This window comes from Gymnodraco acuticeps, unplaced genomic scaffold, assembly GCF_902827175.1.
Source record: "Gymnodraco acuticeps unplaced genomic scaffold, fGymAcu1.1, whole genome shotgun sequence".
In the NCBI taxonomy this organism is placed as follows: domain Eukaryota; kingdom Metazoa; phylum Chordata; class Actinopteri; order Perciformes; family Bathydraconidae; genus Gymnodraco; species Gymnodraco acuticeps.
In genome coordinates this window covers 2038480-2063724 of record NW_022989778.1, presented here as the reverse complement: position 1 = coordinate 2063724, position 25245 = coordinate 2038480, and the positions used below count along the sequence as shown (strand labels likewise).

The 25245-nt window shown below is 42.3% G+C and overlaps 2 protein-coding genes across 2 annotated transcripts in view; one reads left to right on the top strand and one right to left on the bottom strand.

Annotated features, from left to right (window-relative positions):
* ryr3 (ryanodine receptor 3) overlaps window positions 1-1848 on the top strand; it is a gene marked incomplete at its 5' end in the record, with an annotated part of 47797 nt that extends 45949 nt beyond the window's left edge. The window contains 1 exon segment of the mRNA XM_034221022.1: window positions 824-1848. Coding sequence (XP_034076913.1) covers window positions 824-919 — 96 coding nt within the window.
* Window positions 1717-25245, bottom strand: part of aven (apoptosis, caspase activation inhibitor) — a 42370-nt gene continuing 18841 nt past the window's right edge. The window contains exons 3-6 of the mRNA XM_034221007.1: window positions 4179-4249; window positions 3359-3454; window positions 2428-2707; window positions 1717-2324 (exon numbers count right to left, since the gene is read on the bottom strand). Of these exons, the coding sequence (XP_034076898.1) occupies window positions 2182-2324; window positions 2428-2707; window positions 3359-3454; window positions 4179-4249 (590 nt within the window). The 3' untranslated portion in view covers window positions 1717-2181. The remainder of the gene's footprint in view (window positions 2325-2427; window positions 2708-3358; window positions 3455-4178; window positions 4250-25245) is intronic.

Below are 25245 nucleotides of genomic sequence, written 5' to 3'. Positions count from 1 at the left end.
TATACATTATTATATGAAGATGTATTTCGACATACTATGAAGTTTTTTTAGACACTCTATACTACATATTATACATCAATGTTTCTTATATGCTTTACTATGACTTTAATTGGTTGTTCAGAATATACATCAATATAAATGTTTTATTACGTACCCTGCTTTCTTTAACCCTTGTGTTGTGTTCGAAAGCTGTTACCGTTCATGGTGTCCGCGGGTACATTTTGACCTTTATATACAGTCTATGATTTTGACCCATGATTTACCTCAGTCCAAAACACACAAAGAAAAAGACTATCATCCAATATTGTTTTAACTACATCATAACTAACTTATAATGCATTCATAACCGCACAATCCTGTTGTAATTTAATGTTATGGCCCCAAAACACATTACGCCACATATTGCACACGTTCAAGTGTTAGTGCACATATTCTTTGTGAAAGGTGGAGTTTCCGTGGGGGGAGGGGAGACCAGGTGCATGTTGCGAACAATTATTGTTACAGTGGATGAAGGGGGAGGGGTGTCACCCAAAACAATTCTTCCGTGTCTCCCCAGACCCCAACACCAAATTATACTTATTTTTTTTGAGACCTTCAGACTTGGCAAAAATGGTCAAAATCAGTTTTGTAGTGTTTATGTAGCTGTGATATCATGAAGCCTTGTTCCGATACAAAAACTAGAGCGTAGTTATTATATCATTTTAACTTGAAACGGGTCACCCGAACACAACATAAGGGTTAACTGACTTGAACTGATATTGAGCCCCTTTATGAACCCGTCCACACCATCAGCTCTGCTCCTGTTTCCCCCCCCCCTCTCCAGGAGTCCTATGTGTGGAAGATGTACCAGGAGAGATGCTGGGACTTCTTCCCGACTGGAGACTGCTTCAGGAAGCAGTACGAGGACCAGCTGGGTTAGAGAGGATCAGCCTCTGCTTCCCTCTATCTGAAAGAGACACTGAGCTTGACTTGCCCCTGTTACCAGAACCTGAACACTCGCTGGACTTTCTCTGCTGCCATGGTGTTGAGAAAAAAAGTCATTCATTTTGAATTCACAAAAAATCATGTCTAGAAAAATGATTTTAAGACGTGCGACTGGACATTTCGGGTTTGTGCATCCTCTTCCTTGTTACCGAAAAGTCACTAGCCACGACGCCTCTTTTATGCAAATTATTTTGATTCACATTGCCTTTGTCTTGCTTAACCCCAACCTCTTGCACAATTTGTTGTGTGTAGACATTTGATACATGCGAAGGGTGACAGCATGACAACTGAATGTTTGAATATGCACAATTTCTAGATTACCGCCAGGATGTTTGAGTCACTTGTTACCAATCCACCTGAATGGATGTGTGCTGCTAGTGATGATCCTGCTAACATCAAACCACAGTGAGTGAGACCTGATCTGCCTTTTCAAATCTGTCAGATAAAACGCTACAGAAGATGGTTCTTCCAGGACCAGAGACGTCTCACTTAAGATGTTTTATCAAGTGCCGACGTGCCTTAAGAGAAACTATGCAAAAAAACATTTATCATTTTCGTCCCTCCTGACACAAGCAGTGCTTTAGCTCTGGTTTAGAATTAGCGGCTTTTAAAACGATTACATTAGATCATCCTCGTGTAAATGTTGCTTGGTTTGGTTTTATTTCTAACTTGTGGTGTCCTGCCCTCTTACAGTAGAAGGGCCCCAAAAAGAGAAAACACAAAAAAAACAAATCTTGGTTCAAGTGTTTATTGACGACTAAACTCTTCACTGCTATTGTAATGACATTTCTATGTATGTCGTAGCTTTGGCCATCTGCATTTCTTTTGATGAGGGGGAGGAAATGAATAAAGAAGTTGACGCAATAAAGCCACGTGTCCCATCTGTCTCTTGTGCAGCGGGGTGACTCCTGCGGTGTGTTACTTTCACAAGGAACAGAGGATTCTTTCTCTGAAACATGATGTGCAAAAGGAACATTTTGACACACTTTAGAAAGACATACTGTCCTGTCTCTACACCTCAAATACTGTCATGGGAACTAATGAACAAACTGCCTCTTAATTCAGCAAAGTAAGAAGCTGGAACTTGACTGTACAAACATCTGTCCAGCACACAGATGTTTTAATGGCTTTCAGGCTGACAATTAAAGTCCATTTCCCTTTTTATATACATCGTCCGTCTCTAAGTCCTTTCATTGGTCAGGAGATCATGCTGTCCAGCCAGTCCTCCAGGTCGTCCTCCGTCATTTCCTGTTTGACCGATGTAGATTTGGGCGGTGTGACGTCTTTCTCTTTCTCCTCTACGGTCTTCTCTTGTATTACCTCCTTCGCTTCCTCACATTCTGCAAAATTAACGAACACACGTTAGGGCTCCTTATGTCATTAGTTCACTCCCAAAATGTCAAACTTGAACAAAGACACAAAAGATACGCTGAATAAAATCACCTTTCTCTGGAACCTTCCTGTCCTCCTCCAAACTGACGGACTGGTTTCCTGAGACTGGTTTCTGTAGACCGAGCAGCTGGTCCAGCTCTTCGTCACCCTCATCCTCCGCCAGCGAGGGAACCTGCGAGTGTGAGGCCGTCGCTGGGTGTGTCGCCACGGGGACCTTCTGGTCGGAGCACGGGACTTTCAGCACTGCAGACGGAGGAGTGAAGGCGGACATTTTGGGAACTTCCTGTTTGTGAGTGAAGGTCATAGTGGGCAGCTCCACTGGGGTCGAGACCTGATGCAGGGTAAGCGTAACAAATTAAATTAAAACCTGCAACAAGGCAGTGGGGAATTCGGATACTTATATACTTCACTCTGACCTTTATTGTGATATTTTAGACCTACAAATCTATGATGTTTTGTCGACTCAACACATAATATACTGTACAATAACTTTTTTTCAGATATTTTTCGACATTCTATACTACGACCACATTTTACAGTAATATGTTATACTATGGAGTTTTTCTCAACATATTACTAAGAGGTTTTCCAAAATATCAGAAAAAAAAGTAATGGTATAGAAGTATGTCGAAAAAAAACATAGTAAAGTATGTAAGATATTTTGGACATACAAATATATGACGTTTTGTTTCAGATATTTTCGACATACTATACTATGACCTTATTTTGTTGACATACAGTACTATGGAGTTTCTCAACATGAGGTTTTCCAAAAATATCTGAAAAAAGTCATACTATGTCGGAAAAAAACCTCATTGTATGTCTGATATTTTCAACATACTTTGAGTTTTTTTACATTTTTAAATACTATAATATGGAGTTTTTTGGACATACTTTACTACGATTTATTTGGTCATATTGTCAACAAACTATAATCATAAACCAAGACTATTTTCGCATTTGTATCAGTCACCCAGCTCACCTGGAGCAGCTCCTCCTCCAGGTGGAGTCTCTGAAGGAGAGGCACCTGCTGGAGGATCTGGGCGAGCGCCGGGAGGTCGACGAACACTGCGGACATCTAGAGAGGAAACCAGGAAACGGGCTGTAAAATGGAGACTTCAAACTTCAGTGGAACATCATACTTCTTTTGTAATCATACTGAGAGAAGTCGAATCCAGATCAATACTCCTTTGTACAACACACTGCTGCTCTGACTGTACACATGAAGTAGAAAGAGTTCAGGAATGGTTATATCACCAGACTGGATGATGATTTGTTTTGTATAGTGTTTGCTTTTCAGCAGATTTGTAATGGATAACACATGATTGCCTTACAAGATAACTTTTTTAAGGTGACTTTTTAGGGTTTTATGTGGACCAAATCGTACGTGAGAAGCCTCATTTCCAGTGGTTGAGTTTAACACACCTGGTTAGTTCTCATAAAGTTGACCTCTTCAGCAATTGTCGAGACATTTCACTCACACTCATGTTGGCGTAAGAGATAAAGTCAGAGGGTCACCCAGTTCAGTTTGATGCATCCTCTGGGAACCATGAATGTCTCTGTAAAATGTGTCGCCAACCTTTCAGATAATAGTGTAAATATGTCAGTGTGGACCAAAGAGAGGGACCAACCCATCAACAGATGTGCTGCTAATGCGCTAGCAATGCTATATTAGCTTTTTCTGCTTTCTAACTGCTGTAGCATTTCCAATCCAGACCTTCGAGGGATCCATACCTCAAAGTGGGATGAATCCATAAAAGACAGAGAAGCAATGCTGCAGATTGGGTAGTGTATGGATTCACCTGACTGTCTGCAGATGAGTCCATCTCCCAGTCCTTTTCTTCGGAAAACCGGAATTGAGTGAAGGAATCCCCTGAGAAACACACAGAGAAAGAGCTTGACATATTACTGTTGTGGTAGACTACCCACAAGACCTCTGTCTGTTTCAGTTCAAATCAAAACAACACTTATCTTCTTCAGTGTAATCATTTCTCCTGAGTAAAGAGGAAACTCGAGGCTGTGTGTGATTGCAGCGGTTGCTCACATAAACTGAACGTCCTTCGCCTCTAAAGATGTCTCACTGTGAAGCAGAATGTCTTTGGAAAGCCGTCAAAAGCTTTGTGTAAACTGTTGATCGGTGCGAGAGTGAAAGCAGGGCTTCACGTGACACCGCTCTGCTTCCAAAACATCCACTAGCTGAGGGCTCTCGTGAGTACAAAGGCACGGGGGTCGCGTTATACAGAAGCACAAAGCAGCAGCAGCACGCAGGTAGACATGTTTTCAGAGCCGTGAGCAAAGCAAGGGATGTTTATGTACACCGTTCAGACACAAGGCAAGTCAGACGATGCATATTAATGTAATAGTAAATTGCATTTAGGAGTCAAAGCAAACAAATAGTTACATATGAGAAAGTGCTGATGCATTCTTTATTTTGATCTGCACAGTAATTCAGGATGTTAACAACCTTATATAAAGCATCCACGTTGTTATAAGGAGAACAAACACTGATTAACAAATGAGAATGAAATGTGTTTTGGTGCAAAGGGAAACTGCTCGAACAGAGCAGTCAAAACACGACTCATCCATTTCAAACCGCTCAACGAGGACACAGAGTCAGATGTGAAGCACCTCTCCTCAAACTCCTCGTGCTGGGGACGGATGCAGCAACAGTTTTGTAATATTCAGTGGAATAACAGGGTGAAGACATTTTATCTTTGCTCGGTTGCAGAAGGGGAGAAAAATGTGTTAAGTGGTGGTGTCTTAAACAGTTGTCTTCCCACAATTGAGATAAGAAGACCGCTCTAATGTCGTGCCAGTAAACACTAAGCTTGGGTTAACATAACGACTGGAAGCAGATGGAGCCAGCTTGCAAGAAACTCCAAATCACACACACACACACCGTGTATACATCACTTCAGGGGACATTACATTGACTTACATGCATTTCCTGGAGACTTATCCTAACCTTAACCATAACCAACACATCCCTAACCCTTAACCTTACCCTTACCCTAATCCTAAACCTAACCAAGTCTTCACCCTAAAATTAATGATTCCCCTCATGGGGACCTCCAATTTGGGAGGCGAGTCCCCACACGTGACTGTGTAAACAGATTTATGTCCCCACAAGTATAGTAATGCTAGGCCACACACACACACACACACACATGGTTTGAAATCTCAACTAGAGCTTCAGCGATTATTGAAAACAACCTATTTTAGTAATTGATGCGAGACTGTTGTTTCTTTTTATTAAAAGATGCCTGGGGAAAAAACATCTTTGAAAACGTTAAACGTGGATTATTAAATTAGGCAAGAAATCATAAAATCCTGTGTTTACTCTCCAGTGTCAAGTAATGGGAAAAAAACACATTTTAGAGCCCAACACCTTTCACATTACATTACATGTGACTTTTACCCAAAGCGACTTGCTGTGGGCAATCTGCACAGGAGCAATTTGGGGGGAAGGTTCTGGTCTAAGGACACAACGACAGACTGACCTCACTACACCTCAAGTCAAACAGGATCATAAAGCAGTGATTTTCAGTCCGAACTCAAGACGTGTTGCTGCCTAAAACTCCAAACAGGTGGTCACCTCTTTGCACTGGCTTTTAAAACTAGTTGAGCATAAAATGTTGATATTTGTATGTGTTTTTTATACGTCTCTAGTTATAGTGCTTTTTATCTTGTTTTTAAATTATTGTTTTATTATTTTACTCCTATTGTGTTATTGTATGTTCGTTCCCTGTACAGCACTATGGTTTTAAAGGTGCTATATAAATCAATAAAGATTGAGATGAGTCACCACAGCCAGTCACAGAGGAACAAGCTGCTATAAGAACATCATAGAGACCTTAATGATGAGGATGTGCTTCTCCATAAATCAAAGCTTACTGACAGTGTGAACAGTCAGTGCCACTCACAGATGGAGGGTGGGGGGGGGGCCTGGCGGAGGGTCAGCGGGGGGGCCTGATGGAGGAAATGCAGTCAGCCGCAGCCCCTCGTCTCGTTTTATTAAGAGAAACTCAGGCCTTTCACGGCGAGGCGCTCAGTGTGATATCTGGCGGCTGTCCTTGATTGCTCGGCTGTACGGGGGTCAACGAGGAGGAGAGGCTGCGGGGGGGCCGAGTGCCTGCTGCCTCTCAGCCAGAGAAATGAGATTTACAAACAGTAGTATTATCGATGTCACAAAGATGCAGGCGGATAAGAGAAGGAGAATGTCAGCTTTATGTGACGGCTGTCATCTGACTGATTTTCTCCGTCGCAGGGAGAGATCTGAGCGACTTCAACCAGGCTTTGGTGGACGTGAAATCGAAAATGTTAAACCTATTTCACAGGACTGGTGTTATCTAAAGCAGATCAACGTTTGCTTAAAAGTATTCGGAGCACCTCGTCTGCATATAGGAAACCAGGGAGCCTTAAACTCAGAGAGACAGAGTGGAGAAACATCCATCAGGTGAGCATGATGAGGCAAATTCAAGTAAAATCACTACATCTAACCATTAACAGAATTGCTTTTCCAAGCCACCAACCTAGTAGGTCTTAAGAAAACTAGTTGAAGCAGTAATGACTCATCATGTTAACCTTCGAAATGTCCCAAACATTTAAAACATTATGAAACTCTTTCAGATAACATAAGGTAAAAGTTTCCTGCACCACAGGGAGTATATTGTTTACAAAAAAGCTATTTGATCCATTTAAATCACATTATCTCATTGAGGTGTTTGATATACAGAATAATAAGCTATTATGATCTCAAATATGTGTTGTGTTACATGCAGAGAAAGACCATTTATCAAGCCTTAAAGGTCCCATGTCGGCCAGAGTTTGTAATGCATGATGAAGGGCACGAAAACCTGTTTATAACTTCATTACAATTGTATTTTGTCCGCTCTGGTGTTATTGGATTAGCTACAGGATTAAATCAGACACTGCCATGGGATTATTTGTCAGTTTTTTGTATGTTTCTGAACAACTCTGAACGTAAAAGGAAGTGGGAAATCGTCCTTCCACAAATGGGAAAGCATGAAGAAGAAATCTCCGATGAACAGAGGCCTCTCACTCTTTTCCAACTCTTCCCTCTCTGTTTAATATCTTCCAGGACCCTAATCCTCCTCCGTCTCCTCCTGTCTGTCTCTAACGAACAAACTGCTGACGGTGGAGAGCTGCCCCCCCGCCCACACCTCACATCCCTGTCCATCCCGATCTGTGTCCATGGAAATACCAGCGCAGGTAGTTGGGAGAGCGTTGACAACCGCCATGGCAACAGCTGCCGGTGAGGATGAGACTCCTGACAACGATCCAGACGACGGGGGGAGAAACAGAGAGGATTGGAGAGAGAGAGAGAGAGAGAGAGAGGGTGTGTGTGTGTGTGTGGTGTGTGTGTGTGTGTGTGTGTTGTGTGTGTGTGTGTGTGTGTGTGTGGGTTGTTGGTGTGTGTGTGTGTGTTGTGTGTGTGTGTGTGTGTGTGTGTGTGTGTGTGTGTGTGTGTGTGTGTGTGTGTGTGTGTGTGTGTGTGTGTGTGTGTGTGTGAGAAGAAGAGGAGAGGGATGATGAAGAAGAGGACGCAGTGACTCTTCATTCCCGCTCATCCAGACAGATCTGTGGGATTTTAAACCCCTCTCAGATTTATTTATTTATTTGTTTATTCCACACATGGCAGTTCTTTTTTTTTAAAAACAAAACATGTACAAGAAAATCTTATTTGACCCTTCTTAAAAATTAAATAACAAAAAACAACACAAAAGTCAACTTCATACTGTCTAATTACGCTTTCTTTGTACAATTTCTTAAACATCAAAATGTTCTTACAGCCCTTGAAATCATTCAGCAAAGAATTCCACTGCTTTACGCCAAGAGACACACATCTGCTTTAAAAGTAGTAACGTCAAAACTGATACTTCAAATGTAATTTCCTCCTATGATGCTCACCCTTTTAAGTGCATATTACAACTCACGTGTCACCAACGCGTGTGAATAAAAACAACACGCTTCTGAATAAAACCTGGTACTGTTTACACAACGGTTTACGGGCGGTGGTGGCGAAGTCCATAGGGAGTTGGCCTGGCAACTGGAAGGTCACCAGTTCAAGTCCCGGAAAGACCAAGTGCTACCGAGGTGTCCCTGAGCAAGGCACCGTTCCCTACACGGCTCCCCGGGCGCCGTACATAATGGCAGCCCACTGCTCCTAACACTAGGATGGGTCAAATGCAGAGAAACCGTTTCGTTGCATAGTACCTGTACTATGTAATGACAATAAATTGATCATCAAAATACCGCGATATTTGGGTGAGGTTTAAACTGCAAATGGACGAGAGCTCCAACGACGAGCTGAATAATCCATCAATAGATGAAATACCAAACGGACACTTGTCCCAGATTAGCCAGTGTGTTGATGTTTGACTTTCCTCCGTTTAACATCATTGTAAACTGAGTATCTTTGGGGTTTGAACACGATGCAACAAGACGTTTGAAGACCACTTCATAGACCAAGCAATACGTTGGGAGAACTGGAGAGCGCAGACAACTGTCAACCCAAAAAATAATGGGTGTTCCCATCCGATTACTCAAATGTACTCCTAGATAAAATGGGGACTATGCGACAGTCTTCCAGTAAGTTTCATGAACATTGAGCCAGTAGTTTTCCCATAATCCTGCTGAGACGAACCAAACCAGAAACATAACATCCTTGGCAGTAGTAACAACCGGCGAGTTGTTACTACTGACAGCTGGTGTTTAATATCACATTTACTGACACTGGCAGGAAGTCAGCCTCGCCATGTTCCTCTATCTCAGCTAGAGCTGCAGTTTATGAATATCCATTATTGATGAATCTGTAAAAGGTGCATATGACAAGGCGGACCTAAGGATTTATGAAGGAACATTCATCAAAACATGAGGGCACTAATAAAATGATTGGCGATTACATTTGCTAAACATGCTTAAAGGTCCCATGTCATGGCCATTTCTACTGATCATAATTCCATTGTTGAGGTCTACTAGAATAGATTTATATTGTGCAATTTTCCAAACTCACATTGGCTTCTCATACAGCATCTCTGTAGTATGTGTATTCACTCTGTCCTAAACGGCTTGTTGGAGCTCCTGCCCCCCCTCCCTGCGAGCCCAGTGTGCTCCGATTGTTTGGGACGTTGCGAGGCTCGTTGCTGCGAGGAGCGGACAGGTTTCCGGGTCGGCGATACAGCGAGAACAAGCGAAACTCATCCTGAGCACACACAAACAATCACAGCCGAAGTAAAAACAATAAGTGTGGCTTGATATTGAGTAAGAAAAAGGTTTGTAACGCTGTGAGAATGGGTCTGCGGAGAGCATTTCTCCACCATCCCAACTCGTCTTTTACCAGCGTTCAGGGAGCTCTATGCAAGTCATTAGGCGCATTCACACCGTAGTACTTTTCCCACAAAGGTTCATGAGAACTTAGTTCATGTGAACTCTTTTGTCGCGTTCACACCAAAAAGAGCCGGAACTAAAATGAGTTCATGAGAACCTTTTTACCCCCTTTTCAGTCCCTGCTAGAGAGCAGGGACTTTCGTGGGAGAAAAAGGTTCCTATGTCTGATTGGCTGGGCGGATTGCAAACCACGCCCCGTAAAACTCCCAAAAGGTTTTGTGAAGCCGCCATTTTATTATCCTCGCATTAGCATTATTAGCATTAGCATTAGCCCAGCGCAGAAACGCAGAGAGACTAACTTATGGCAACACAAAATAAAACATGGGAGCGGTGGAGATGAGGAGGTGTCGGCGTTCTGGCGATTTACTCCAGTCCCCAACTCCGGGGACTTCCGGCCGGGGACTTTGGGCGGCAGTATACGCCGTGAAGTTGTTTGTGGCCTGCCAGTAAACCCAAAGCAGAAGAAGAAGAAGTGACATCAGCGGCTTCATTTGCCTAATCCACCCCCAGGGACTTATTCCGGTGTGAACGTGATCTGTACTTTGTTCATGAGAACTAAAGAGTTCTCATGAACTAAGTTCACATGAACCTTTGTGGGAAAAGTACTGCGGTGTGAATGCGCCTAATGGGGACTCCCTGTTAGTTAGCCAAGGGATCCTGGTGTGTGAGGTGCTCCGCGGATTGGTCCATTTGTTGTTGATTTGGGTGTTCACACGTCACAGAACCCAGGAAGCAAACAATGGAAAAAGAGAAATCTCCAAGGAGGCGTTCTGGGGCAGCAGACAGGTCTTCTCTGTGTTAGAGTTTTACTCGCTACAGGGTGTACTTTGAGGGTTTGTGACTGCAGACCGTTTACATGCAGAAAAACCTTCATAACACACAAGGGGACGGGTAATAACCAGAAGAGCGTGACATGGGACCTTTAAAAGGAGATGGTGTTACCGATCTAGATATTGCTAATTTACTTTGTTACAAGTTTCCCCAATGTTATAATTAATGCAAGTTAAATATCAAAGCAGTTTTTGCAGATGGCATGACAAAAAAAGTTGGCGAAACGCTGCATTTAGATTAATCAATTAAAGATTTGGTCTATAAAATGTAACGAAATACAATCAGAAATTCTAAAATGTCCGGTTGTGTCCAAATAGCGGTTCAAAACACATCATATATTCAATTTACTATGACAATTTCAGAACCAGAAATAAGCATGTAGCTTTGTAAAAGTCTTAAATAATTAATTAAATATCAAAATGATCGATACAATTTCTTTCGATCACTTTATCCGCTGAGCACTAATGTCAGCAGGACAAGAGCTAGAGTAAATTGTTTGGGATTCACAAATAAATCATATTTACCTTAAAGTAATCCAATTCAAAAACATTTATCAACTGTACGAGTGTTTAATATTACAGCTAAGCCCTGACACGGCTCTCCTGCGCTGATTAAAGATCGATTCATAGTTTAAATGATAGTCTGGTGCGTCAGCGGGTCCCTGAGCCTCTGAGTTATTCCACAGTGAATAAACAGAGCATTACTCACGCTGCGTGCTAAGTGGCTGCGCTGGCATTGTGTAACTTCTGTAGAATGTGGTATCCTGTCTCTTGACATCTTGCTGGCTGAACCCCTCGCTAACAAATGCAGCCGGCTTCACTGAGCTATCTATGGCTCGCCCCGCTCTGCTCTCTTATGTTCGGGATGTTTTGAGGCCTCGCTGCTGCCTTTCTGTTCTCCCTGATCCACTCTGCTCTCACCCTCACCGCTCCTCATCCTCACCCCTCGCCCCCTTGTTCTGCTCGGGGAGACTGTGGAGCTCTGGGAAAGTTAGGACGGAGATAAGATGTGTTTCACTCTGCTTTAAAGGGGACCTATTATGCAAAATGCACTTTTTTATGTCTTTTATACATAAATATAAGTGTCAGAAAATAAAACCCTCTCTCTTTCCTCCGTACCAAAATCTCTAAAAACGGGGCTACAACGGAGCTGATCCAGATTTGCGTCCGATATGACGTAATATCTGAAATGTGGACCCACGGCCCTATCAGAAACGTTGCTATCAGAAACAATGCCCGACGTGTTTTGGACATAATATGGTGTTTACATTAGCATCGCTAACACTCAGAGCTAACCTGTACTGGAGAGCATGTGTGTGAAGAAGCAGGAAATAAAAAGGAACTCACCTTGTGGTATAACCGGCAAGAGAGAAAGCCTTTGAGCTCCATACTGTTTCAGAAATAATCCTTGATGTGGTTTGGAACATGATGGCGTTTAATCATGGCAGCATTTAACTGTATCTGCAGGGTAATTCTGAGCAGGCATTAGCTCCCCTTCCAGTTTTGTTTTTTTCAAGCTAAGGACCCAGATCAGCCCTTCTTTAACAGGGCTAAAATAGCGGGATATGAGGGATGCCTAAAATGCATGATATGTTTGGTATTTTGAGCAAAACACATTATTTGTATATATCTGAGACCCATAATATACGCCTAAAAATAGCATAATAGGAGATAGGGCTGCACGATATTGAAAAAAAACTGACATTGCGATTTTTTTCCCCCCTATTGCGGGTTTTTTTAACTATATTTAACCGGATGAAGGATTTTAGTCACGGACGTCTGGATCTTAACTGGTTGACTCATCATACCTTAAGTCATGATCTAACATGTCATGATAATGCATGTTGCTTACCCTCAAATAAGGGGGTTCATCTGTGAATGAAGAAGAGAAGAACCTTTTGTATCCAAAATAGTTCCAGATGGCAGATGTTGCTTTTCTTTTTGGAAGTAAATCTTCATTCTCGCCAGTATTGTCCTCCTGTTCCTTGCTCATTTTTTACCGGTGTTTTGATGGTCTGCAAACTAGCGGGGCGGGGCCTGCTGTGATCTGATCAAGAATGATTGTGATTGGTGGTTTGCTGTGTCACTCACTCAAGTACCCCTGACATGAGAGCCGCGCAAGTTTTCCTTTTCTAGCAAGCAGCAAAAATAATTGTAACATGACGTGTTAGAGTTAATGTACCTACTTAATATCGAACGTCCTAAAAAAAAAAAAAAATGAATAAATCGCACGTCCCTGCGATGTGAGTATGCGCATATCGCAGTTATCGCCATGACACGATATATCGTTCAGCCCTAATAGGAGACCTTTAAACAGAGTGGAGGAACGAGGAATCGTATAAAAGAAAAACAGGTTGATAGCTGATGACAAAACAGCTGATATTACTTTAACATGCACCACACAGGAGCATTAATACAATATGAATTCACACCGTCTTCTTTTTATCCTCGACGTGAGTCCCATATTTGAGCTGTCAGTCACTAAGTCTGTTAGTGGAAAGTTAATCAACACTTTCTTTAAAAGCAATTAATAACTCAGTCACCTTTAAAGCTTAAAGGTCACACACGTGCAGGTTCAAGCTTGTAAAAGGGAGAATTTGCTGCCTTTGTCCGTTTGAGATTTAATTTGAAAATATCTGGAATTTGGCCCGTTGCTATGACCAAACACGCAATTTAAAAGATCTTTCCTCTGCCTCTGAGAGATGCAAAAAACAGGGAGGAAAATCTCTATAATAAGACATTTCTTGGAGTAAATAGGGCTGCATGCTACGAGGGAAATAAGCAATCTGCTGCTAAAATGGTTGAATATTGAGAAAGGGAAATTACTTCTAAACAGATATTACTCGCTTCTGCTGCTTTCGGTATGCAGCTAGAATTAAACAAAAGGAAAGGAAAACATTTCCAATATTCTCTTATTGAACAAATTAAAAACTGACTGAACATAAAAGGCAGCAATAAACAAACTGAGATACATTTTCAAGTGAATATTCAAGTCAACATTAGGGCTGAACGAGTGTGTCAGTCATCCACACCAATCAGAAGTGCTGTGCTCCACATGTACCCGCCATTAACCAATCAGAAGTGGCCCATGATAGAAGGTGATAGACAGATTGATCCAATCACCTGCCAAGTGTTTTTGAAAGTGCCTGCCCTTTCCAAATGGCTTCCAATGGAGCTTTATGCCCCGGCCACACGAGGACGAAAACGGCCGTTTGCGTTACTGTTTAGTGTCATATAGACCATTCGGCCATACGAGGACGACCGAATACGGCACTAAACGACTGAGGAAACGATAACGGGTCCCAAGGTGGATAGAACGGCATACGCAACGCTCTGGGGGGGTCCAACGGCTCCGTGTGTACGATCATTTTCTGATAATGATGAGGCAATAGCCCCGCCTCTCCCCACCTCTGCTGCTCACCCCCGCGTCAAAGTAAACTGCACACTGAATTCAGATTATTTATCTTTCTCTCAATATGGACATAAACGCGAGTGAGGTCTAATCTGACAGGACGGAGACACCTCTCAAACTACCTAAACTAGTTATAAATATGTTTATTTTTACTGTCGGCCGAGTCACTCATTACTGGATCAGCTGCTGCATGAGACAGACACTGACGCTGTCCGAAGAGAGGGAGGAAAAAGAGAGGCTCCATGTATTTTTATTATTATATTATATAGAGTCGTTATTCATTTGTTTTAAAGCTCAATAAATAACAAAGAAGACCTTTGACCGGCACTTTTATAATTTTGTCGGAAGATTTCAACTTTAATTCACGTTGACTGGCGAAAAACTCTGCCCGGTTCCCTCGGCCCCCACCGCGGAGAATAAACAGAAGGGCAACCATGACAACCATGCTTCTTCGCTGCTTTTGTGGAGGAAGTTACAGCGCTACGTACAGGCTCCTGCATATGTACTGCAGCTTCTCCAGCGGTTGGAGCTAAACAAAGCAGTCTCGTGTGGGCAGACACTATCCGGATAACTATTACGTGTGGACGGAAGCTTGTTTGCGATTGCGTTTGCGTTAATCCTATGCGTTTAGCCGTTTTCGTCCTCGTGTGGCCGGGGTCTTAGATGGTTTGGTGAAACAAAGCATCTTGAGTCAGGTTAGTAATGCTCCATCACATGTTTCTATGACAGGGTGAATCTTAAACTGAAGCTTGACTTTAAAGCAACCCAACGGAAGTTTCATGTAAGTTTAGTTATTTCACTCGTAGCTCGGGCTGCGGGGGTGCTAGAGACGGGAGCACGTTGATGCGACCTTCCTAGCCGGAGATATGGCCGCATTTTACAATAACTTCCGTTGGGTCGCTTAAAAACAAATATCGCAAATCGAATCGCAATATCTGCCAGAAAATTCGCAATTAGATTATTTCCCCAAATCGTGCAGCACAAGTCAACATCACAACGTAAAGTAATCTGCACATCAAGAGATACCAAAAAGTGTTAATACTTTACAATCCGAAACAATTTAAAATAACGAGCTCACAAAGTTTTATTTTTAACTCAAAATTATTTAGATTTCTTAATTCACCTTGTCACATGTTTTACCTCAAATCAATTTTTTTAGTAATCTCAACATAAAATATGCTTTCTATGTTCTCATTGTATTCCTTTTCTAACTAGACAAAGCCTTCAGAAAAGCTTTATGAATTAAAGCTTTGAGCTTTTGAGACTTGAAACCATGCAACTCAACACGGGGCTGCCACTATACATCCTGAACATCATGGCAAACATATTTATGGATATTTAACGTGCATGTGTCCTTGTTTGCCATTTGCCATATCATGCCGCTGTTGGTGACAGTGCAGACGTTAGAGTTTAAACACCACAGATGCACGCCCTTGTGTGTAGAGAGACACTCCTTCAGTACACATCTCTCTGCTCAGACTCTGCTCGCTGTGTAAAGGCCCTGACACACCTACCCGATTTTGGGAGTCAGAGGCCGTCAGAGGCAGCCGGGCATTCGCGGCGCCCTATCAGGTTGTTGAGTCCCGCACCGTCGTTGCTTTACGGCACATTTTCACACCTCCCGCGGCCGATTCAACATGTTGAATCGTTTAATCTGCCAAAGAAAGTCGGCCAAAGTAATCACTCTGATTGGCTGTTGCCTCTTTTGAATGACGAATACACACTACCGCTGCCTGCTGGTAAGGACAGTTATTGCCACTCGTCGACTGAAGTCTTTGCGGTGTGTTCGTAGGCGGCCGGCGTAGCCGACGCAGGCGACGTAGCGGACGTAAAAGTCGTGACGCCTTCGGTACACGTCCTTTGGTCTCAGGTTGGTGTGTAGCGGCCTTAAAACATTAACCTTGATTCGCCTCCTCTCCTGGAAGAGCTTGAATAGAAACAGGAGGGACATGTAAGGAGCAACAGCACTGCTGCTAAATCTCCTCTAACACCTGCAGTGAAATGTTGACATTTGATGTGACTGGAAGAGGAATACACACATTCCCGGCTCCCCCTTTCCTCCTCCATTTAGCAGCAGAGTAATGGCGTGTGATCAGTGAATTATTACTTTTCTTTTTAAACCGGCTGTCGCGGCAGATCCTCACTTGATAAGAGAGGAGCTGAGTCAAAGTGGCTCATAGAAAACTGATCGAGCGTTATTACTTTCTGGGACAAATCCCGTCTGATGGGTGTTTGGTCGCGCTAAGAGGATGGAAAATGTTAGGAAAAGGCGGAAGGAAAGATATGAGGAAATTATTCAAGGTAGATCGTAGGGATAGAGCAAGAAAGGGAAATGTAGACTTTAGAACAATTGCAGGAAAGGATGTTTTTAAGGAACTTGTTGTGGTGATCTATGCGTCCGATCCTCTTTCTGAGAGCCCTGTCACGCCTTTTTAACCAAACCAATTAGCCTTACATGGCACCGCGCTGAAACCCACTATGCGTCGATAAATCACTGTCTGCACTAATTGCAATTAAAATCCTGAACAAACCAGGCGAGACAATAAAGAGGGCTGAAACTATTTACTCTTAACTTTTAATGGTGATTGCTCGAGACTGTGTTTATGACAAAGTCTATCAGAAGAGCTCCAATCCACCGGAGGCCTTGCTCTTATTGTTTCATAGGCGTAAAGCTTGCTTGGCGGTAACATGCTGCAGCTCGGGCTCTACATACCTAGGATCTCATCAATCTTATTATAACATGGGATATAGACGTCCGTTAATATAGCTTTGCTGGATGCTATCAGGCAAGAATCTGTGTTGGTTTTATGTTTTTAATTAATTTACAGACTGTAAATCAATAGTGTCAAAAGGAAATATGTGGAGTACTTAGTCATCCCACTAATAACCACTCTAATACATTCATATTATATAATAACATAAGAGGATAATGCACAGAGTTTGAAGCACAATCCAAAGTGTTGTGGACCTGATCTGATCGAAATATAAAGTAATACTGACAGAACAAAAAACCTCACACTGATAATATTTTGCTGCATAAAACAAACCGGACATGACAGCAGCGACACGTAAATGAAGTGATAATGAGACACACACTGACCTGTATGACACATATCACAACAAACAGGACTGAGTTGAGTGACCAAAGAAGACCCCCGCTGAGTAACATGACTGTGCAGCAAATTACATTCTTTAACACAATCATCAATCTCAGAGCTATGTAGCTATTAGCACGTCTTTACGGGAAGAGGTTCTCGCCATGCTACACAGAAAGGACATCAGGTGAGAATGAGTGTGTGCTTCAGGCTGACGTGTAGCCTCAGTTCCCTGCGGCTGAAATAACCGTCAGCCTTGAGAGTGCCGGGACATGGGTCCCTCGTAGGGTTGCAAAGGGGCGGAACATTTCCGGTAAGTTTCCGGTAAGTTTCCATGGGAATTTATGGGAACTAACAGGGAATTGAGGGAAATGTAATCGAATTGTATAATTTTATTTAGAAATGAGCCGTTGCGACTTCCGACTGACTTCCATAGAGCGGGTAACATATGAGCACAGCCCTCTGTGGATGTCAGCACGAGCAAGAGAAAGGTATCCGAGGAAAATCGTGTTTTCCAAGAAAAGTGGGAGAAAGAATATATTTTCACTGAATTCAGGGGTAAACCACAATGTTGAGTATGTTTGCAGACCGTTGCTGTAATGAAAGTAAGCAACTCGAGCCGCCACTAATTTGTGTGTGTTCTGCGGCCCCTGGTGGCCAGTACATAAATGATGTGGCCTCCACCACCACCATCTAATGGCGCGTTTCCACTGCAGCGGGTAGCCCCGTTTAAGCGTCCTTAACCGTCCTCAAGCGGCCAGGCCGGTTTTTGGTGGCGTTTCCATATAGCCTAGTACCGGCCAGCGGGTACTTTTTCCCTCTTTTTCCGGCCCCATAAAATCGTGGTTCCCTCAGACCAGGACCAGGGCTGAACTAGTGACGTCAACACTCTCGACTGCTGATTGGTCAGAGAGAATCGTCACAAGATTGCGCGCGAGTTCATCCCTAGCGTTGCATATATATTTAGAAGCAAGCTTGCAGCATTTTTATAAACAGCATTTTGTAAACGGATGAGCTACAAAAATGGCTACGTCTAATAAGAAAAGCACACCGTGGTCGACCGAGGAGGTGACGACGTTCCTACATCTCATTGGGGATGATCAAATCCAGCGGGAGCTCGACGGAACAACTCGAAATGTGAACAAAAACAAAGCCGATCGCCCCGCCTACACTGCGTTGCTACCCCAGGTCCTAAACTGTAATGGAAATGCGCCACGGCCTGGGCCGGCCAGCGAGGCAGCCCGAGGCCTGAGCGAGGACGCTTAGGGACGCTTAAACGGGGCTACCCCGCTGCAGTGGAAACGCGCCAAAAGTGGCCCATTCCTGCTGTAGGGGGTGTGGTCTCAATAGCCATGCAGTGTGCTTAAATTATGCTAAAATATACTTTCCCCAACTATATTTAAGTTCCCTATGAAGAGCCAACCTTCATTATTTTGTATTCCTGTTTATTCCCATGGAAAGTTTCCATCTTCGAAAATTCCCGGAATTTTGCAACCCTAGTCCGTCGTTATAAAAGAACATGGAGAGTCAGATATTAGGTTAGCTGAGTAAACAGATAATACCGATCAACACTGTGCGAAAACATGTATCAATGCGAGAAATACGGAGGCTAAACTGAATTGTCTGAACACAAATCCATCTGGAACTGGAACATACAATACAGCTTTATTTATAAAGCACTTTAAAGCCTCCAGACCAAAGTGCTGTACAGTCAAATAAACAAACAAAACAATCACACAGCACAGCTCACACACCATAAAACAAGTACAAGTAGAAAACAATAGACAATTTAAATGCATGAAAGCAACAATCTAAAAGATGTCAATACGCAAGGAGACAAGGTACAAAACATTTTAGTTATTAAGCTGTTTTGACCAATTGTCCATATTTACTTTGCAAGAAAACAAAAGGGGAGAAAATGCTATCCATATGAACCATGAACTAAAGCAACAATGTATCTATTCAACTGAGAGGACACAGATGTTTTTGTTCTCACAGGTGAAGCAGTACCATTATTCTCTCTTTACAAAAAGGCCTCAGGAAGATAAGAGCAATGCACCCACAGGCAGCTAAATAAAGACTCGAAGATCGCCTTAAATAAGCACCAAACTGCCAGAATGCTGCAATCCTTTAAAGACCCGAGCGGAGGAAATGTGACAGATACCGCAGAACTCAAATCTAAACAACACGTCCAGAGCAGCCATCACAGTTTGATCTATTCGCTCCCAAATCCCAAGTTCCTCTGGTCTTGTAGTCAATTCATCAGGATACACTCATAACTGTCCCAGTCTGACTGAGTCATGGTACTACAGTCTCAAAGACACAAAACACACACCGCCACCTGCACTCTGTAACACACACTCACAAAACAAAGGCTTCTTTTTAGTCAATGAACAAAAGGTCCAATCCAAGCTCTCACTCTTCTGGTGTATTACAATGTCCAGAGCTCCTAGTAGAGACATTTGAAATGACTGGTTTAGTTTGAACGACAGTACAAAACCAATCACAACAGAGAAATCAGTCAATCCTGTCAATTTGTAGGCTTTAAAACAACAAATGATTGGTACTATTTTTGCTTAATAAATGACTCAACATGATGTATTTATCATCAAGGATACTGTGTTAATTATCTGTTGATCTATAAATGGACCAATTGTTCTAATAAATAAAGATATACTTATTAGAAACATCCCTTCTGATCCTTTCGCCAAAGTGAGATAATGATGATCACAAAATAAAGCTCCTTAAATTACACATGCATGAAGTTGCATTGTGGAAATGACAGACAGGGCCTCAAAATATCAAGAACCAGCGACCCATACACTGCACCTGTATGATATCGACAAATGTCACTAATGGCGCATTTCCACTACAGCGCGGTTTAGGCGTGCCCGGCCCGTTTTTGGTTGCGTTTCCACTCGGCGTAGTTCCGGCTAGCCGGTACTTTTTCACAGTTTTTCTGGCTCTCCAAAATTGAGGTTCTTTCCGGGTCAACAACCGGGCTGAGTATGCTAAACTAGTGAGAGAATCGCTGGCAACTACAACAAAATGAACATATTTGACCGTGATTTAATTGTAATACACGTTTCAAAATGATGCCGAAGTAACAACATACTGATACCGGTTAGTAAAAACCATGAATTAATGCTTTGACAAGTCTACAGACAGACGGCAGGCGAAAAGCCTTTTGAAAAGCATGTTTTCTGAATGGAGCTTGGCTAAGCTAACGCAGTATATGCTCCGACCGTCCACACTCACAACAACGGCCTAAACAGACATAAATAAAGCAGCGACTGTATTCGCCATGACACAGACAGTCTGTGGTTTGTACTTGTTTAACTTTTGTCTAGTTTCTGAACAGATATGAGGAGCTGTGAGCTCTGAGTGCTAACAGCTAACAGCTGATGTTGGTTTTGGGGTTCTCATTGAAGATGACTTCACGGCTCCGCCTACACTGCGTTACCATAGTTACTACCCCAGTTCCTAAACTGTAATGGAAACGCAGCATAAAGTGAGCCGGGCCATACCGTACTAAGCCGAGCGAGGCCCTGCAGTGGAAAAGCGCCATAACTGTCATCAATTGATTATTTAAAATCTATTCAGCGCTGATGTAAGGAACCATTTCACTTTGATTCATGGGAGCATTAGGAGCATCAGTGTATTCATGAGCTGCTGACGAGATTACACGCCCACATACAAACAGACATGGTCTGCCAGAGAAAGGTCCATCGGTTGGAGTCAATCAATACATATCGGAGTATGATATTCTTGTACTCTTTCCATCCCATGGTAAATGACAAGCTATATAAAGACTGAGGAGATTAATACGTGTTAGTGGCTATAACTTCTTCTTATTAAATAACAGTAATGATGAGCTGAAAACATTGTACAAGTGTATCTAAACTAAAACTATTATTTAGAAACCAAATCATGAATGGTTATGAGCAGGACCTGTGAACTCATACTTGTTATTTCTTGTCATTATTTGTTTACAACATGACGCTGACCTAATGTTTGACTTTCAAGACAAATGTACGCTAGAGGGGGTCGGACCAGAACGTTTTTAAAGCTTCTTCTTGCCCCTGTTGAACATGACAGAGACTATTTGAGAATGTATTTATTTTTAATTGTTATTGTACCTTGAACGTTGTTGTTTTGTTTTGCATTTATTTGTTATAATTATTATAATTATAAAAAAATGTTTCTGACATGTTCAACACATTGACTAATAATTAAAAAAAAAAAAAAAGGACATTTTTCCTCAAGGCTTTCTTACTGAGAGTCATTAAAAAAACGTGTGTTTCAGTCGGAGATTTCAATGACTCGCTTTCATCTTGGTTTCTCCAATTGCAGACTTGCTTCGCAGTCATATTTAAAAGGCGAGCTCTCACAAACTTTGGAGGATTCAGAGCTGCTCTCGACGCGAGTAATTCTGGCACCATTACAGAAACCAATCTGTCTTTCAAGTGGTTTCGATTCCTTTTTAAAATTGGAAGGCGTAATTCTTTCAGTGTACAAAAGGAGGATGCATTCAAACGCCAGCAGAAGGAAGGGTCATCTTGGTTTGCTAATGACAGACAACTGTTGACAGAGAATCGGACACACACTGTTTGGTGTTTGTCTGAATAAAGACCGTTTGGCTGATGACATGTTTTGTTTCGTTGGTCTCGGCTAATGAGCAGCCTCAGGTGACATTTATTAAAAAGAAACAAACAAATCAGGCAGGCCGAGGATGCATCGGTTGGAAAGCTTTCTGTGCCATTATTATCAGCTCCACTATTGTTGTTTACCACAAGCCAGGCAACACAGTGTGGGAGGTGTGGAGCACGCAAAGCAATTATCTTTAATTGAGGCAGAGAATCACACCATTAAATGAATTATTTGGGTTTTCTTTTTAAACCACCGGCTTTTTAAATAATTGGCTCAGCTTTTAGAAAATAAAGGCTATTTGACAATGTAGCTCTAACACAGCAGTATATCATCTGTGGACAAGAATCAATAGACATGTTCAAATCAATATGTTGACAGCTTTAAAGGCTGTGCACAGATAACAGAGTAAGAGCTCATTGATATATTTGGATACAGGGTTTATTGGGAATTTCTCACCTATTTCTCCAATATAACACATGGATTGTTCCATAAACCTGCCTTTTTGCAGCTCCATAATGAACATTCCTTACAAACCCCAATAAGTGTCTTTTCAGCCCTATTTCTAATAAACGAGAACCAACACCCTTGTCTGTCTTGGATCTACAAGTCTGTTGTGTATTCAGTATTGTCTTAATATTAACAGACCTTAACCTGTTAAACCCCATGCCCCCGCCGGATATAGTCTTTTCGGCTTAGTGAATGTGTGTCTCTTCCTTGGAGGAGCAGCATCGCCCGGACTCCGCTGCTCCTCCGTGGCTCCTCCGTACAGAGAGTCTGCAGCGGTGTGTGTCAGCGACGTGCAGTCAGGGGAGGCACGGATTGGCCATCGGGAGCGTCAGGACTGTTCCGGGTGACCCGCTGCCTTTGGGCGGCCGCTGGCCATCTGTGTGTTCTGGAGAATCACATAACGGCCGGACGTCAACGGCCCGGTTCTCTTAAACGCCCCCCCCCCCCTGTTGACAATTCACGAGCGTCGAGCTCCCCCCTCCGTCTGGTGGAAAGGTTTTTTTTTGGATGGAAACTATAATTTACATTTTTTTACTAGTATGTTCAATCTGAATTTACTTTAAAATAAAAACATCTATATTGATTCTGACACTTCTACATCCAACTCACAGGTGTATCATTGCTTTGAAAAAAAAGATTATTAATTACCCCTTTTAGAAGTGAAGATATAGTCATTTGTTCTGGGCTTGTCATTTTCGAGCCTGAGACCTGAAAAACAGGCTCAGGGCTTAACAGGTTAAAGACTAGAAATATCAGAATCTTGATCACCTGTTGCACTTTGCTACTCTGAACCATTCTCTGAGTCTCATTAACCTCTTCCAGATCTACAGAACATTTTTTGGAAGGTATAACGTCCCAGATGGACCTTCCCGAACTAATACCAATGCAAGTATTCAGATTTAAGAAATCCACTGGAACCATGTCTGAAATACCTTGTTTTTCAGCCAAAAGGTCATTTTCTGGTTTCTTATGGTTCTGACACAACAGATGACCTCCTAACCCCTGCTTTGAGTATTAGCACACAAATACAATAACACAACACCTAGAGATGTCCCGATCCGATCGCGTGATCAGGGATCGGAGCCGATCACGTGATTTTCAAAAGAAAAAAATCGGGGATCGGAATTTTTTTTTTTTTTTATAAAATATTTTTATTATTTTATTTAATGTTACAAAACAAAACCCGGTTGCTTATTCCTCTCAAATCTGGCAACAAAGTGGGCGCAGTGTCTAATAGTAGCAGTAAGCTAACGAGAGGCTACGTTCAGCTGGTGACTCGGGAGTCGGGACAGAGAAAATGTCAGGAGTTTGGAAGTATTATCAAATTGAAAGCGAAGGCAGTGTAACAGCCAGACGCAATGTTTGCAAGGCAGAGGTTCCGCGTGGTGGAAAGAACAGAGCTACGTTCAACACGACCAATCGTACACGCCACCTGAGAAACAAACACCAACAACAACAGGACGAGTACACAGCGGCCACTCAGGTAACGGCACTGAAACAACCGACACTTTCAGAGACTTTTAAAAGGAAAGAGAAACTGCCCCAGAACAGTGAAAAGGCCAAAAAAATAACAGCCAAGATAGCTGAATTCATCGCGTTGGATGACCAGCCGTTATCCGTTACCTTTTTCTCTTAATGCATTGCATAAAGATCGGATCGGGAAAAATCGGTATCGGCAGATTGTCAAAATCAAATGATCGGAATCGGATCGGGAGCAAAAAAAGGTGATCGGGACATCCCTAGCAACACCACTTGGGTTCAGTTCGGGTAAACCAATCATTCAATCCAATACTCCATCCATAAACTCCAATGACGCATGCTCTCACATTTTTGGGGCAAGAAATCCCAAAAAAAGTGGCCCTCAGTTTGGGGACACGGCACGCCTCTAGAGTTCTTACACTACAAGCACTGTTAGGTGAACTAAATTACTGAACCAGAGTAAAAAAAAAAAACCCAAACAGGCAAAGACATCAAAGCTTAGACAAGGCTAAAAGGACAAAAAACAACTTTCTTTATTTTATTCACTATATTTTCCTTCCTTTGGATAACAAAACAAAACTCAAACAATTCAACACAGACGAAATCCCCATACTTGTGAAAAACTGAGTATTTGTTCTTCATGATAGGTAAATAAATACAGCTGATAATTTGATGGCTGATGTATTGTTCTCCAATCAAAGACTTAAGCCTACTACATTCCCAGATGACTATAACAGAGGGGTCTAACAGCACTTTGAAACACTACAGGGGTAAACTGTGAGGACGAAGGCCTGTAATGGAAATCAAGCAATCACTGTATATCTGTGTGGCTCTATACATGAACTCCCTGAGGGATACATGAAACATGCCTCATATCCTTTGTATTAGAAATCCATAGCTAGAGGAACATGATATATTCACATGAAAGCAAAACTGTTTCAAAGAAATGCCCGGCACCTGGTCTAATAAACCTGTTAAATCACAGTGAGGATGAAACAGCGTCGAGTCTTTGGGGACACTCGGGAAAGATGTGATTTCTGAAGGAGCCAGAAGAAACGGTGGCTTCAATGGGTGCTCCTGCAGGCTGGTGGGGCGTGAAGATGATGAGTCCGGAACCCCCCATTATAATGATTGCATAATGAAGAGACAATTTTCAAAGCTATTACCTTTTGTTGTATATGAAAGACTGATTTTACGTATGCATGTCATATCGCAATGCCCCAAATGATATCGTTCAGTGATTAAAGAAAGCTTTATTTTTGCTTCAGTGTTTGAGATGACTAAAAGATAGATATTCTTTAATCCATTTTCAAAAGAAATAACAAAGACTGTTTCCATGTAGTCAAATCAAAGCCAATTGGCAGCACATTTTGCCCATTGTTCTGTTATACAGTGGCTTAAAGACATGTTTCAGCAACAATTTGACCATCTTTGCTGCCCATCACCCACCACTGAATAGTTCAACAACATGAGAGAATATAAGTAT